This window comes from Anabrus simplex, chromosome 1 (assembly GCF_040414725.1).
Source record: "Anabrus simplex isolate iqAnaSimp1 chromosome 1, ASM4041472v1, whole genome shotgun sequence".
Taxonomy (NCBI): domain Eukaryota; kingdom Metazoa; phylum Arthropoda; class Insecta; order Orthoptera; family Tettigoniidae; genus Anabrus; species Anabrus simplex.
In genome coordinates this window covers 1,196,598,994-1,196,616,780 of record NC_090265.1, presented here as the reverse complement: position 1 = coordinate 1,196,616,780, position 17,787 = coordinate 1,196,598,994, and the positions used below count along the sequence as shown (strand labels likewise).

The following is a 17,787-nucleotide window of genomic DNA, read 5'->3' as shown; positions in this document are numbered from 1 at the left end:
CGCACTTGAATAACTTTCACTATTGCTATCACTACACTATAACTATGTAAAAAGTAATTATTGCCATAATCACTGTCTAGAATAATATCTACAAGTGCATTCAAACTCTCGTCATTATGACGATGCCGGTTCTACTGCACAATGGATACTGACTGAATAGTGATGAAAATAAACTGTTGTTCAACAAACCCAGTGTCACACAGAAATACAGACAGCACTGTTTACCAACAGTACATGTCTAGTTTCTTACAATGTGTTTGTGGGAACTTATACTGAAAAGAGCATCTAATATATGAAGATAAGCAAGACACTGAGCAATTGCGAGCTGAGCTCATAATCTGATTCATGCGCCAAAACACCGTGTGCAACCACAGCTCATCTAAAGACGGGAACGGGTTAACACACTACTGAATATTCATAAACAAGATATTCCTATTAGACCAATAGTTCAATTTAGAAATAGTTCGGTATATAAGACATCTAAGTTTATACAAAGATTTTTAAAAGAACACTAAGCTTAACTGCCAAACACACCACACATTAACAAAAACGTTAAACTAACAGACAACTACATGATACATAGTTTGAACAGCAAAGATATGTACTCCAATATACCTATCGTAGATACTATAAAAAGTAGTAAAAAAAGATTCTAATGTAGCACAGTAAGTTGATTAAGGTGGCCATTTATTAGGACTTGAATGGATTAATGTAGGTATTAACATTATTAAAATTTACTTTGGAAATAACTATTTTGTTTCTGACAGCAAAATTTACAGGAAATCAAAAGGTCTAGCAATGGGTTCACCAGCATCAGTAATTTTAGCAAACAAATACATGGATTACATGGAATATAATAAAATAATTGGATTGGTTACATAGTTAAGATACGTTGAAGATACCTTTGTTATTATCGATGATTGATTATTAGAATATTTAAATATTTTGGATAAACAGCTGCATTTCACATTGGAGCCTGAGAATGGATGTAACAATTACCAGAAATAAGGGGGGCATTTTGATTTTTAAATTTTCAGAAACCCTATTCAAACAGATACTATAATTAGAAACTACTCTAATCATTCAGGTCAACATAAAAAGGTAACATTTTACAACTTAGTAGAGAGCTATGAATATACCATTTTCTAAAAAGAAATAAATATAATCTGCCAGACTGTAACTATGGATATGCCAGAAAATTTATTAATAGAATAATAGTTTATTTAATCCAAAATTATTTTTCTACTTCATTACAGATATTCTTAAGATCCCTCCCAAAGACCAAGCAACACATCAACGGGAACAATTTTCACACAAGACTGTATCAAGTGTCTAGGAGTTTCTTCTCAATTAAGCAGCAGCCTAAAACTATGAAACAGCTTAATATTGTACTCTTGTCAATTCCTTGACGTTACATGAGACCCAAAGTCAAGACGCTAACAGTTTCATTCACAATATTTTTGACCAGTCTACCTACAACAATTGGCTTTTAAATCTCCACTTGTGCATGACAACACATTTAAATATTAGTTACGTCAAGAACATGAAAATGAAAATCGTGGGTCAAATAAGCCCCAGTTTTAATATCACCCTTTCTCAAGACTTATGATTTAAAAAAAGAAGATCCGTTTCATTTTATTTTCATTTTTGAACATTTTAAGTTAACCAGAATAGAACTGCCAAGTTAAAACACATTTAATTTAAATTTATATTTTCAATCTTGACCAACCTACAAGTTCAAATCTCCACTTATTGTTGACGACACATCCTGTCACCAGACACGGTACGTCAAGAACTTAATATGATATAGGGGTCACATAAACCCCGATATGCAATCCTCTTTACCGAAAAGAAGATCCATTTTAGTTTTGGACATTTTTCATATTAGATAGATTAGGACCAAAAAACTTAACTGTATTAACTTATGTTTGTATATATTGCATATAATGTATATATTGTATATAGTGGTATGTTTATATTGGTTAAAAAGGTCCCAAACCTTGACCTAAAGGTTGTTTACAGGCTGAAGATGCCCAAAATAATGGGTGAAACATGTACCTGACCAAATAAGTCTACATAAAATCATGTAGATAATAACCACATTAAACGTGGCAAGTATTGAATAGGTGGTTTTTTATTAAATTATCCTTTATATCTATGCCTAACGTCATCTTCAATACGGAACAATAATGAGAGTTGTTACTTGTAAAATGCTTGATAATGCCAAACGCAATCCTTGATGAAACATTGGGACCATCACATGCTCCTGGACCACGGCTTACATGCCCAGAAAACATTGACATGATTTGTAATGATGGCCATGAAAACCTCAATAGCTATACAATATCCTAAGTTTTTCCAGATATCTTTTGAATAAGTGCCACAGTGACAAACTTGTTTCATGACAATTCTATAACAGGAACTTCCCCAGAATTTCTCAATATTCTTGTACAATCTTGCAGGTATTTTGTAGTAATATTACTACGGGGTATATTGTATGAAAGCAGAATTATCTAGAATCGTAGCCAGCATGTACATACAAAGAGCAATGAGAGAAGTAAGTAAAATGTTGTTGAAGGATAATTATGGGGTTGTGTTGTTGATACTGCCTCTGCAGATCAATCATTGTTTAACAGAGCAATGTGTTGATAGTGTGTTGCTGCTGTTATACTGACACAGCAACTGCGTGTCTTTCATAAAGTATTGTGTATTTTGAATGTAACAACTTCAGTGAGTGAGTTATAAGTTTGATGATGATGCTTGTTGTTTTAAGGGGCCGAACATCGAAGGTCATCGGCCCGAGTTACAAGTTTAGACAGTCAACTGATGTAGCAGGCTATCCTAGATCAGTTGTATAATATTGATACTGCTTTGCAGATTGATTGTAAATTTTTGTCTATATCGTTAGTGTTATCTTATGGTCTCTGCATTGAGTGAAAAAAATAGGTAGGCCTATATAAGTCGGTGATAGTAGTGATGGTATTATTTTTACCTTATTGCCGCACCTAAATCACACTTTTGCTGCCTGTAATGTTACTGCTGAGTAAGTCAATGCTCCAACACTGGCTGCCCTGTTTGCTGTATTCTGATGCCGTCTGAACTGCATAATACTGGATTTCTAACCTATCTTTCGGACACCGGCATTCGAATCTTCACACTGAAATCCACACTTAGAAAATCAATAGGTCATGGAAATAGTTAAAAACCAATGTTAAGAGAGAGCAATGGGACAGGAACATAGTTTGAGAGTTCCTGGATTCCTGGAATGTGCAGGAAAATTATGCAGATTTTCCTCCGGGATGTCGCACAGGCATATTTGAGATATGAAGAGGTGGGGATATGATCCGAGGACTACTTTCCAACAATTGATGAGGGATGCAGTGTTATTGCAGCTAATGGGGGAACAAGCAGTGAGGTGAAAACCAGAGGGGAGCTGCTGCTGCTGCTGTCGCTACTCCTCCACACAGGCAACCTACGAATCAGGCAGGGAGGATCACTACTTGTTGGTAGCCCCGACAGCACTCTGTGCCATAGGATGGCTGGGTGGAAGGGTAGGGACAGCACACGTTGTCAATATTGTTACAAAATCAATTACTGACAAAACTCTGTGGCATAACAGCACCATTAGCTGCCATCCTCTGAGGCCTGGGTCCTATTCCCAGAACTGTCAGAAATTTAAGAGTAGCGCATGGGTTGTTATGTGGTTAAAACAGTACATTCAGCTCACCACAATTGGCAGTGTGCCTGAAAAGAACACCACTACCTTGGGACGAGGATACAAAGTTGTATGTATGTTGGGTAATCAGCCCGAAGGCTGGTTTGATCCTCTGCAGCTTCGCCAACAGCTGTCATAAATAGCCTAGACGTCACTGAAGAGGCGTACTAGGGAAACGAGGAGTGAGGTAGTTTCCCGTTGCTTTCCTCACCGAGCCAGCAGTTGCTCTTACATATCAGTCTGCCAAGCCCACTGAAATGTATGCACCAACTGACCCTATGAGCGATATTTTCACACCATTCATAACAGGGACTGGCTGCATAAGGAATGGTATTACTAGCATCACTCATACCTCAGTCACTTTCATATTGTCAAAGCCAAGGATGAGACTGTGACAGGTCAATGAAAGTAACAAATTTGATATAGCCCATACCAGAAGACATAGTGCACTGTAAACACTACATCTCGCCAGCAAAGGCATGATACAAAGTTACTTACTGGAAAAAATATCCAAAATATGCATGTGGAACATGCTTCAATATCCAAAGACTAGTTATGCAAAACCTGTACTGATGTCCATGATACTTTTGAACAGTTTCTCAATCTCCAAATGTTTATCAAAAATATTTCCCTAGGCCTCTATTATCCCGCGTGACACCTCCATTGGTCTGGGCAGTTGTGTATTTCTTGTGTGCGGGTTGGTGTGCAAGCATTCGCCGTTCATGTATTTCTTGAGGAGAATGTGCTAACACCCGACTGTATAGATTCAAAACGAGCGCTGAGCGTGCAGGCATCATGGGGGACAACATGAAGGCGAGCGCTGCTACGGAGTGCCAACCAAGGACAAGTGACGTCGCACCGAAAGTTCTATTCGATTCGATGGTATTTCATCACGAACGGAAGGTTAAATCGTAATTTAGAGAACGTCACCTTGTAGGCCTGGACAACAAATGCTACTGCCCAAAATTTCACGAAAATCGGACGGAACGATGGCTGAGATATGAATTTTTAGAAGCTCATATTTCCAGTCTCGCTGTCCGACCCTGAGCAATAAAAGGGGGTCGTCAGCCTCGAGGAGGGCAGTGTGTCAGTGGGTGAGCGAGCGAGTACTTCGTCGTGAACCAGCTGTCTCGCTGTTCAGGCCCGCTGATGTGATACAGTTCGTCACCTGTCTGACTTAGGACCAGTGGTTGAAAGTATGTGATACGAGGGTCTTCTCAGTGGACTTTAACTTCGCATGTAATATTGGTCTATCGAGCCGAGTAACATTACTTCGTTTTGTGAATAAAACATTCAGTTCACGCCTAGATCACTAGATATTTTGAAACTGTGCTTAAAGGACCTAGGGCTGTGCTTTAGTTGTTTCCTCTCCAAGAGACTGTGTTAGGTTATTTCGTGAAATTGTGCCTAGTGAAAGTACAATTCTTTCATGGACAGTGTTATTTGTTTCATAAAGGACAGTGCCAACCTTTCTCTCAAAGACTGTGTCAATTCACTCCATGAGAAAAACAATGTCAACATTTTCTTTCATAAGACTGCGCCAACCTTCAGTTTCAAAAGACTGTGTTAATTCACTTCGCAGAACCGTGCTAACATTTCCTTTCAAAGACTGTGCTGATTCATACGGTGCCTTTATTTCTTTTCAAGGGACTATGTTAATTCCCCTCATAAAGACTGTGTCTACAATAATTACGTGTAAAACTGTGCCTCAGTGGAAAATTTATCTCTGAGAAACCACGTGATTTTTTTTGTTAAGACTGTGCCGTAATAGAGCGTGGTTCTTTTTCACGAAACCATGTCATAAACCGTTTTTTTCTTTTTTCTGTCTTCACAGAAACTTTAATTTATTTCTACGTGTGCGTGTCCTGGAACATTGCATGTGCTCATTACAAACAGTACAAAGACTGTGTCTGTGGGGCTTAATTTATTTTATTTTCGCAATGAGATTACGTGTAGTGGTAAACAGTTGTATCTCAGAAAATTCCAGATTATTTTCATTACCTATCACTTTGAGTTCGACAGTGACTATTGTACGAATAATATTAATTATTTTCACAGAAATGTGATTTTGAATTCATCTCTTTTCCAAAAGAAATGTGCGTCCAACACCATTCCCAGTGGAACTTGTTCGACCAGTAAACAGTGTCTTGCCACAATTTGCAGTGCAGTGCGGTAGAGAAGTGTCGTATCAGATTCTATTGACATTCTGTGCGAATGTTTTACATTTCTCTACTCCCTTCATGGGACTTAGAGGAATAAAAAACTGAACAACTATTCCACGCTGCACTATCATCAGACGACCGTCCCAGGTTCGAGTCTCCTTCAACATCAAGGGTACCAAGCTCGATAGCTGCAGTCGCTTAAGTGCGGCCAATATCCAGTATTCGGGAGATAGTAGGTTCGAACCCCACTATCGGCAGCCCTGAATATGGTTTTCCGTGGTTTCCCATTTTCACACCAGGCGAATGCTGGGGCTGTACCGCCATGGCCGTTTCCTTCCCACTCCTAGCCCTTTCCTGTCCCATCGTCGCCATAAGATCTATCAGTGTCAGTGCGTCGTAAAGCAACTAGCAAAAAAAAAATCAAGGGCTAACAACTGCCGTGGGATGACGCCGATGCCGCAAGACGACGCCTTCTCCACATCTTTGAGGACATTCAAACCATTCATCTGTAAAAGGTGATATAATTTCCATGCATTTTTTTTTTAATAAACTGCAAGTTCCACTTTAAATATGAACTAATTTCACTCACCTTCTCTCGTACTCTCTAAAGCATGAACCATACACGCCTCGGCGTTAATCCATGCTCTCCACTAAGCTCAAATACGGGCGTTCCTGTTTCAATAGTTAGGTGATGGACTATGGATAGTGATAAATTATATTAGGTTATAAAAACAAAATTACTCCTGGGGAGCGGCGGGTGGGTTCTTAACTGTCGCAGTGAACACATCTCTCCTCTACAAGGTATTCCACTTAGGATTTCCAACATATTACATTGTTATGCTATAAAAGTAATGTAAGTCTTACTGAATTTCTACCCAGAATTTTTGCCTTATCTATTTAGCATACGATGCTACAGTTGACAATCGAATATGTACATGTTCTTTAAACACACACAAAAAACTATATACAATCGACTCGACTCTGTATACACCTTAAAAATATATACGAGTATATATACAAAGACCACATTAAAAAGGTTAATGTGGGGGGCTTTCAGTCTCTTATAGACAAACGTCCAGCTCTTCCAACCAAAAGAGTGCTTCAGGGGTCACACGGTGTATGTCCTTCATGGAACCAGAAAAAGCTTGCACAGGGCAGTCCTTCAGAATGTCTACGATGGGTTGCACTTCAGCACCACAGTCACAAGATGGAAAGTCTTTCCAGCCACTGTCATGCAGAGCAGAAGCGCTTCTTCAGACTCTGCAGCGTATCCTGTTAAGTGTGGTTTAGGTGGAGCAAGGAAGGTTGAACCCAGGCAACTTTGCAGCTGAATCCCTGATGTTGACAATGTTGTGAAGGTGTGATTGAGACCATTCATGTTTCCATGTTTCATCAGATTTAAAATGTGAACTAACTAATTCCTTTGCCATCTTCCAGGCATGTTTCTGTGATTTCAGTCTTGTTATGATATTTTCAGCTGTATCCTGATGTACTGGGAGGTAATTGTTCCTCAGTATCCTGGTCCACAGTCTAACAAGGGCACTTTGCCCTCTGATCTGAGGAGGCTGAATGTTGCTCAGTAATGGTAACTACTGAATAGGAGTGGAGTGCAATGTACCAGATATAATTCTCATTGTGTGGTGCAGTTGGGACATCAACCAGACTAGCTGGAGCTATTGAGCCATACAGAGGAGCAATATTCAGCTGGCGAATATACTATTGCTACAGCAGTTGATTGAGTGTACACGCATCTGCACCCCATGAAGTACCAGCTAGTCTACAAAGCAAGCTGTTACGGCCACCAGGCAGCTTCTCAAGATGGCGTCGATAGGTTAAGGACCTGCCTAAAGTTACACCCAGATATTTGGGCTTGGTATTACACTGTAAGGTGTGGTTCCCAAACCTGATCATAGGTTGATAGTTTGCTATCGTGTTATTTAGGTGTCTGTCTTAAGTGGACTAGGTTTCAGGTGCCAGTTCTTGAAATAATCCATCTTGTCATGAAAGGGAATGAGTGACTATAGGTAAATTAGTCTGTAAGAAAGGTGTAAACTGAATGTTTCATTTTACAGTCTGCCACCTTACTGGGTACATTCCATGATATCACCACATAAAACTAGAGAGACAATTCTCAACAGTTGCAAGCACACGCCTCTGTAATGTTTTTTGGCTATCTAGTGGTTTTCTTAAAACTCTCTTGGATTTAATTGCCTATGCTGTCTTAAATTTCCCGATTTATTTTTCAGTGGTGCATTTCTACCATTTATTTAGCTCTATTCAAAATTGGATAAAAAATTCACTTTGAACAATACTGGGTCACTTGCTCTTTATTGAGGTAAAAACTTCACACTCTCCCGAGTACACACAGTGCACATCACTCCACGAGATACCGCTGTGTGAAACTAGTTGGTAGCTAGCGACGTTTTTTGTTGGAACTGCTACCAACAGAGGGCATTAAGACATTTAATTTTTGGGTGTGTGTGTGTGTGTATTAATTTATCTCCATTGGATTAGGAGAATTTGTAGACTTGTGGTTTCCCATTTTCACACCAGGCAAATGCAGGGGCTGTACCTTAAGACCACAGTCGCTTCCTTCCACTTCCTAGGCCTTTCCTCTCCCATTATCGCCATAAGACATATCTGTGTTGGTGCGACGTAAAGCAAATAGCAAAAAAGACTTTTGGGAGTGATGCCAGCCCCGTGGTGTAGGGGTAGCATGCCTGCCTCTTACCCGGAGGCCCCGGGTTCGATTCACGGCCAGGTCAGGGATTTTTACCTGGACCTAAGGGTTGGTTCGATGTCCACTCAGCCTACGCGATTAGAATTGAGGAGCTATCTGACGGTGAGATAGCGGCCCCGGTCTAGAAAGCCAAGAATAGCAGCTGAGAGGATTCATCGTGCTGACCACAGGACACCTCGTAATCTGAAGGCCTTCGGGCTGAGCAGCGGTCGCTTGGTAGGCCAAGGCCCTTCAAGGGCTGTAGTGCCATGGGATTTGGTTTGTGGGAGTGATACAACATTCTAGAAATTTCTGCCACTGACTACTCATGTCAATGGCATGGAAAATGGCACATGATTTATGATGCTGAGTTATAGCATACATACATCTTCATTATAGACTTATGCATTTCAGCATTCAGTCTGCAAGTCTCTGAGAATTTACGAATCGCCACCACAATCCCATATTTGTAACTAGTTCTGTGGCTTCATTTAGTTCTATATCTCATTTTCAAATCACTGGAAAATGAGTCAACCTATCATCATCTTGGTCTTCCTCTAGTCCTCTTACCTACCACAAAAGAGTCCATTACTCTTCCAGATAACCTTCACTCTTCCATTCACCTCACATGACCCCACCACCGAAGCCAGTTCATGTGTACAAAATCAAATCAAATCAAAATCTCTTTATTTGCAAATGAGGTGTCTACCTCGGTGGAAAATGGTACACTCAAATACATTATTGTCAAGCACTAAATATTAAATTAAAAAAATAAAATTTTCCTATAATACAATACAATTTACGCTAACAATTTTTTCTATTAAACACACAGCTCATTCTTAATAAATTTATATTGGTTACAAAATTCTACTTATAATATCTCCTGTACTACTTACAAATATAGTCAACTGATACACAGTATGTGGAATTACTTCGAATGATACTATACAACTGGTATAAGATTAAACTTTACATTGCATTTATTTACTAATTTTTTTTTTTAACCCATTCTGGAACCTAAGTAGCATAACAACCTGCTGCGTCTTAACCAGAGCCCCTTTTGCCACCAATTTTCAGAGTTCCTGAAGGCCCTTCACAGCTACCGTAGCAGTCCAAGGCCCTCGAAGTCCCCACTGTACTTCACCCCTATAGGCAGTCCCCTACTTTGGCTGTCCAAATCCTTAGACCAGGGGATGGAATTAATTTAATCACACTCACTTTTTTTTTTATTTACAATAACCTGCACTGGTCGAATGCCCTCTAACACTTCATTTATTTTTTCTGTTGCTGTTTATTCTCTTCTTGAATATCTGTACAGATTTTGGAAAAGGATCAAACACTACCCCTGGTAAACTGTTCCACTCCTTCACACCCTTCCCAATTAATGAAAATTTACTCCAATCGTTTCTGCTAAAATTCCTTCTAATTTTATATTTGTGGTCTGTCCTGCCGATATAATTTTCCAACTGAAGCCTCTCACGGATATCTCCCCATGCTTCTTCTACTGTATAGGCTCTATATAATCCTATAAGTCTAGTTTTCTCCCTTCTCTTACTTAAAGTTTCCCACCCAAGTTCCTTTAACATTTCTGATACACTACTCTTTCTCCTAAAATCCCCTGTTACAAATCTTGCTGCTTTCCTCTGCACACTATTTCTTTTATTAGGTATTCTTGGTGATGATCCCAAACAGTTTGCATATTCCTATAATGGACGAACCATACTTAAGTAACTTTTTTTCTTTTAATTCTTTATTGCATCCTTTAAGTAGCCCCATTTTGACATGTAACGATCTGTATGCTTTCCCAACAATGTCATCAACATGACCCTTCCAGAGCAGATTACTTTCAAATCTCACACCTAAGTATTTGCACTTGCCATCTTTTGGGATAACTACCTCATCCAAAGTATATTCAAATTCAGTTTTAAAGCTCCTGTTTGTAAAAGTTGTAACAGTTGATTTGCCTCCATTAACCTTCATATTATTTTCTTCAACCCATTGTTGGATACTTTCAAGGTCCCTTTGTAATTCTGAACAATCCTCAATGTTATTTATTTCCCTATAAACAATTATGTCATCTGCATACAATCTTATTTTTGATGTTATATTGTTCCCTAAATCATATGCGTATATTAAGAAAAGTAACGGACCGATTATACTACGCTGTGCAATTCCCTTCCAAACTTTCTCTTCCTACGATACATTATTTCCTACTTTGACTTTCTGAACCCTTGAATTTAGAAATGTTTTTATCCAACGTGTAACCCTTACGTCCAATCCTATTCCCTCCAATTTCTGTAATAATGTTCCATGTTCCACTATCAAAGGCTTTGGAAAGATCTATGGCTATGCAATCTAACTGACCTCCTGAATCCAGCTGATCTGATATGTCCCGCTGAAATCCCACCAGTTGTGCCTCACAAGAAAATTTCTTTCTAAATCCATACTGGCTCCTCATGAACTAATTTTTATCATTACATATCCCTCTGATGTACTTTGATATTAAACTCTCCAGTATTTTACAAACTATACTGGTCAGGCTGATTGGTTTCCTTTTATCACCCTTTCCTTTATAAATTGGTATTATTATAGATTCCTTCCATTCCTTTGGTATTACACTATTATTTATGACATAGTCAAAGAGAAATTTTAAATAAGACACTATGTACCACCCCATTGTCTTTAATACCTCCCCAGTAATTTGATCACTACAGCTTCATCCATCAAGTTCATTCCTAAATTGGCCTTTATTTCCTCATTCCAAGTACCCTCCTGCCATCGTTCCCACGGTTTGTACCAGTAATCATTCTCGCTGCTTTCATGTCTGTTACTTCTAGCTTATAAGATATACTGAGTCCACCCAGCTTTCACTCCCATAAAGCAAAGTTGGTCTGAAAACAGACTGATGTAAAGATAGTTTAGTCCGGAAGCTGACTTCCTTCTTACAGAATACTGTTGATAGCAACCGTGAGCTTTACTGTACCTTGATTCAATCTCACTATACTACCATCTTGGGAGAACACACATCCTCAATACTTGAAATTATCTACCTGTTCCAGCTTTGTATCCCCAATCTGACTTTCAATTCTCTTGGATTTCTTACCTACTGATATCAATTTTGTCTTAGAAAGGCTAATTTTCATTCCATACTCATTGCACCTATTTTCAAGTTCCAAGACCAAGACCACTAAGACCAAGTCATCAACATACGCTAGACTGCTTACTACATTTTCAATACACTGAATCCATCCCTGTCACTTAATACCTCCGAGCAGATGATCCAAGTACTCTATGAACAATAAAGGTGAAATATTACAGCCTTGCCTAACCCCTGTAAGTACCTTGATACAAGAACTCATTCTATCATTAATTCTTACAGCAGCCCAATTGTTGACATAAATGTCTTTGAATGATTTTAATAATCTACCCTTTATCCCATACATTACAGCGTGCATCATTTCCCTCGGTACTCTGCCACATGCCTTCTCTAGATCTACAAAACAAACATAACTGTCCATTCCTCCAATAGCATTTTTCAATTACTTAGCGCATATTGAAAATCTGATCCTGACAGCCATCTGTGGTCAGAAACCACACTGGTTTTCATCCAACTTCCTCTAAACCACTGATTGTTGCAATCCTTCCTGTTCCCTTGCTTATAGATAGATGCAATTACTGCTTTTGTTCAATCTGAATGTTAATCTTATTAGGTTACTCTATGAAGCCATTTCATCCCTGCCTTTCCACTATACTTCACCATTTCAGGTCTAATTTCATCTATTCCTGCTACTTTATGACAATGGAGTTTATTTACCACCCTTTCCACTTCCTTAAGCATTATTTCACCATTATCCTTTTCCTCCTCCCCCATGAGCATAGCTGTTTGCGACATCAGAAGGAAGATACCCTTTTACGTCAAAATGATTTTCAAAAGATTCCTTCCACCTCTCCAGTGATTCCCTGCGATCTATTATGAGTTCACCTGATTTACCCAAAACACTATTAATTTCCTTTCTCCCTCCCTTCCTAATCTTCTTTATTACTGTCTGGAAAGGTTTCCCTGCTGCTTGTCCTAGCCTTTCCAGGTTATCACCAGAATCTTCCAATGACTTCTTGGATTCAACAACTTTTTGTTTTGCCCTGTTTCTTACCTCTACATACAATTCCCTGTCTGCATTAATCCTAGTTTGGAGCCATATCTGATACACCTTTTTTTTACATTTACAAGCACCTCTAACTTTATAATTCCACAAAGATGTTCACTTATTCCCATATTTACTTTACACGCAGTTGTTCCTAGGCATTCCCTTGCAATTTCTACTACAGCATCCCTGTATGCCATCCATTTTTTTTTTTTTTTCTATATCCCAAACCTGCTTACTGTCCATTCTTTGGAATTTTTCACTAATAATATCCATGTACTTCTGTCTAATTTCCACGGCCTGGAGATTTTCTACCCTTATCCATCTACAGACAGATTTCATTTTCTCTATCCTAGGCCTAGAGATACTTAGTTCACTACAGATCAGATAGTGGTCTGTATCACCAAAAAATTCCCGGAATATCCTCATATTCCTGGCAGATTTTCTGAATTTGAAGTCGGTTATGATATAGTCCATTACGGATCTCGTGCCCCTACCATGTGTAGAAGGGAATAGCCTAATGCTTGAAGAATGTATTTGTAACTGTTAATCCCAAAGTAGCACAGAAGTCCAGCAAATGCTTCCCATTCCTATTAGCTTCCATATCTTCCCCACATTTAGGCCTACCAATCTCCATTTCGTATCTTTCGGTTTGATTTCCAACTCTTGCATTGAAATAGTCTATTAGCACTATTCTATCCTTGCTGTCGACCCTGACTACGATGTCACTCAATTCTTCAAAAATTGTCACCTTCATCCTGATCTGGCAAGTAAACTCAAGTATTTCTAGAGATGGGTTGGTCGGTCCATGGCCTTTGTAATGAATACATCACCCTCCCAGAAGTCTTGCAAGGTAAGACGTATAGGAATTATAATTATTATGAATATCCAATACAAATAAACCCTATTTTATAAAGTACTGAGCTCGATAGCTGCAGTCGCTTAAGTGCGGCCAGTATCCAGTATTCGGGAGATAAGTGTGTTCGAACCCCACTGTCAGCAGCTCTGAAGATGGTTTTCCGTGGTTTCAGATTTTTACACCAGGCAAATGCTAGGGCTGTACCTAATTAAGGCCACGGCCGCTTCCTTTCCAGTCCTAGCCCTTTCCTGTCCCACCGTCGCCATAAGACCTATTTACAAAGTATTTTAGGATTATAGTTGAAACATACAATTATAAATTAAACATAGTGAAGGTGATTTACAGAACCAGTTTACAAAAGATGCGATGAATGAAAATTAGGAAATGTTTGTAACAGCATTTCTGTACGAAAATACGGTATGGTGGTTGTGAAAGCTGAATATTACAGCAGTTCAAATGAGAGTCCAAATCAAATCTTGCTCTTGTAAACACAGGACAATCAAATATTAAATGATGAACTGTTTGAGTAGACCCACAAAAGCAAGAATAGTCACCTGTCAAAATAATTTTAAAACGTTCAAAATATGACTTGAAATTTCCATGCCCTGACATACATTGTGTTAACTCAAAAATTGGCACCAAAAGTTTGCACTGAAGTCGGTTGTAAACTGTAAGAAAATATATTCTTCTAGTAACGGATTCATTTGAGGCAGAGGTCCAAAGGAGGTTCCATTGATTCAAGGTATGTTCTTTGATTTGTCTTCTTTCATAGCATAAGGGAGAAATGTCATACATGACTTCCCGATTTGAATGAGCAGCAGCTTTTGCTAGTTGATCAACTCCCTCATTTCCAATGGATCAGGTATGTCCGCGAATCCAGGAAATGCAGATATGGTGGTTTTGGTGAGCTATAGTCCTAATAGCAACTGCTACCGGGTTCATATTATACTTAATATCTATAGACTTCAACGCAGCTTGCGGGTCACAGAGACTTATTGGATTTACCTTCGAAAATAATATGATTTACGATGTGGAGAGAGTCATTAAATTTTGCGCTTATTAGAAAACATGATCTTCCTAGCAATGAATCTTGAGATTCTCTATGTAATATCCCGAGCCAGCACAATTCTGGGCATCCTGTGGTGAAATATCAAACTCTTAGGACTGGAATCCCAGGTATGAAGAAGCAACAGCAGTAAGCTGCTGTGGCTTCCATACCTCAACAGGCAAACTACGGTTTGTGAAGGCAATGTTGCCAGATATTGGCTCCCTTGACTGCCCTATGAATATAGATTTAAGGGGAAGTGTATGGAATATAATGAAGTCAATCACTACTGATCTGCATTTAGGGCAGTCACCTAGGTGGCAGATTCCGTACCTGTTGTTTTCCTAGCCTTTTCTTAAATGATTTCAAAGAAATTGAAAATGTATTGAACATCTCCTTTGGTTAGTTACTCCAATCCCTAACTCTTCTACCCAGTACCTATAAACGAATATTTGCCCCAATTTGTCCCCTTGAATTCCAAATTTATCTTCATATTGTTATCTTTCCTACTTTTAATGACACAACTCAAATTTATTCATCTACTAATGTCATTCCACGCTATCTCTCCACTGACAGCTCGGAACATACCACTTATAATAGGTGGTTGTCAATAAACAAATTTCATTTTATAGTATACTGAAACTCCAATATGGACAAAAAATAAGATTAATCACTTGTAACATACCACTTAGTCAAACAGCTGGCCTTCTTTCTCCCAAGTCTCCCCAGCCCAAACTTTGCAACATTTTCGTAATGCTACTCTTTTAATATAGGGAAAATTGAGAAGTCTCCACCTTATCAATACATTCTTTTATAAACAATTTTTAATGTTTTAATCAATATGAAACAACTACACTGAATGTAACATCCTAAACACTGATTGAGAACAAATGTAAGATCTCTACAATGTATATTAGCTTAGACATAGTGTGGTCATGTGCCACACACATACAAATACTTTCTCACTAACAACCTAACAACTTTTATATTTAATTTAATTGAACTAGTCTTACCAGATGCAATCTTTTACATGTGATGTTTTTATAAGTATTTCATCGTGTGTCAACTGAGGATGATCCCATAGGGATCGAAACCGGTATTGAATGATTTTACCACTTTAGAGTAAATAAATTAATGTATTGATAAGGTGGAGACTTCTCAATTTTCCCTATACTGTAGTACCAATCAATACAGAAATGAAGATAATAGACTATGATGCTACTCTTTTGTCGGAAATCACCCAGAACAAATCGAGCTGCTTTTCTTTGGAGTTTTTCCAGTTCTTGAATCAAGTAATAATGGTGAGGGTCCCATACACTGGAACCATACTCTATCTGGGGTCTTACCAGAGATTTGTATGCCCTTTCCTTTACATCTTTATTATAACCCCTGAACACTCTCATAACCATGTGCAGAGATCTGTACCCTTTATTTAGAATCTCATTTATGTGATTACCCTAATGAAGCTCTTTCTTTATATTAACACCTAGATACTTACAGTGATCACCATAAGAAACTTTCACTCCATCAATGCAGAAATTTAAAATGAGAGGAATTTTCCTCCCAGTTTTAATTATGTGTTAATTAAAATATTCCATGTCATGTCAGTGAGGGGAAGTAATGGCAATATAAAACTTCACTATCGCCACAGCCCATACTTACAACCCACATTACCATACTACATGTGTGTAGATACGGTATTAACAATGCTAAAGGTAGCTTAGACATGATTCAGTCATTTCCCTGAAGTTACGTTAGTTCTACAATTGATGATCTAGTGTTACTATCTGCTTTCTCTGACAAACCATATCAACTTGCTACGTACTCGATCAGGTGTTAATGAACAATCCTAACCTCTCTCTCTACTGGATTGAAATGCATACAGTACATACCTTATCCTTAGGAATTCTCCTTCCTTCCGCTAGAGTTTTCTTGCTATTGATGTAAGCTGGGTAAATACAAACCCATCTGAAACAATTTAAGGTTTTCGCAAATTATTCAGAATCAATATTATGCCCAGGAAAATTACTTATGCTGGAGATACCAATCAATGGACCCAAACATATGGTCCATCTCATTTCCTAAGTTGTTATTATGATTGACTGCGTAACAGTATTCTCAAAATAATTACAAAGTGCTGCCAGCACTGCATTACAATTTTCTAATTTTAGTAACTACTAACCTCTCTCTGTCACTATGCTTCTTATCAGGTGTCCACACCGTCGCCATGGTTGTCAAAAACTAATCAAAGAGTGTTTACGTTAACCAAAGAGTCTTCTTATGTTGCGTCAACATCCAATGTTCTTCTTCTTTCTTCCTGTCTAGATGCTTGTGGGCTCTTGTACTGTTACCAAGTCACCACATTATACAAATGTAAAACACACGAGAAACTGTATAATTCCATGAATGCACATATGGAATAAATATGATTCACAAGCAAACCTCAATAAAAAAAAACTATTATGTAACGAGCAGTATTACCGTTGGCTACGAGATACATAAAGTCAGGAAATACAGCACACTAGACTCGGCCTCGAGATGCTTCCGACAAGCCCCGCTAGACTTCTCTTTACTGAGCTGTCTCGCCCGCACATTCCAACACGTTTCAGTATGAAAACCTATAAAAATTCATTAAAACTAGCAATTTCAGAAGACATCAAACAGATATGAGATAACTAAAAAGACTAAAAGCAGTTGTGTGACTTACTTTGTACAGCGTATTTCTTACAATTTGCTTAAACGAAATAAATAATTCACGAAAGAAGCAAAGAACTCTATTAGCAAGTTAGTCACTTCATCCCGTTTTCTCTAATTCTGCCTCAGTGTATTCGATAAACTGATCGAGATTGCCGTAATAAATAACTTTGTGTTTAATCACCATCTTATAAATTATCAGCTATTCTACCTTTTCCTCCACACATCTGATGTTGCGACATTCGTATTGAAGCCGCTGTTGGAGAGCGATGTTTTGCCCGTTTCGCCACTAGAAAATCCTACATAATTTTCAGCATCTTCTGATGTGATACAGTTAGGCAGTGCAAGGGTATCAAATCTGTACCAGGTAGGGGCTTTCCTATGCCAGAAGAAGCAAATTTTTAGCGTAGTTTCTCCGTATTTCACCTTTCTTTCCCGTAAGATTCAGTTT

General features: G+C 38.5%; 1 protein-coding gene across 1 annotated transcript in view; it reads right to left on the bottom strand.

Annotated features, from left to right (window-relative positions):
• The window catches only part of Srp19 (signal recognition particle 19), a 68,832-nt gene extending 51,927 nt beyond the window's left edge, over nucleotides 1-16,905 (bottom strand). The window contains exons 1-2 of the mRNA XM_067151493.2: nucleotides 16,825-16,905; nucleotides 16,535-16,610 (exon numbers count right to left, since the gene is read on the bottom strand). Coding sequence (XP_067007594.1) covers nucleotides 16,535-16,610; nucleotides 16,825-16,871 — 123 coding nt within the window. The 5' untranslated portion in view covers nucleotides 16,872-16,905. The remainder of the gene's footprint in view (nucleotides 1-16,534; nucleotides 16,611-16,824) is intronic.
• Between the last annotated feature and the right edge of the window lie 882 nt (nucleotides 16,906-17,787).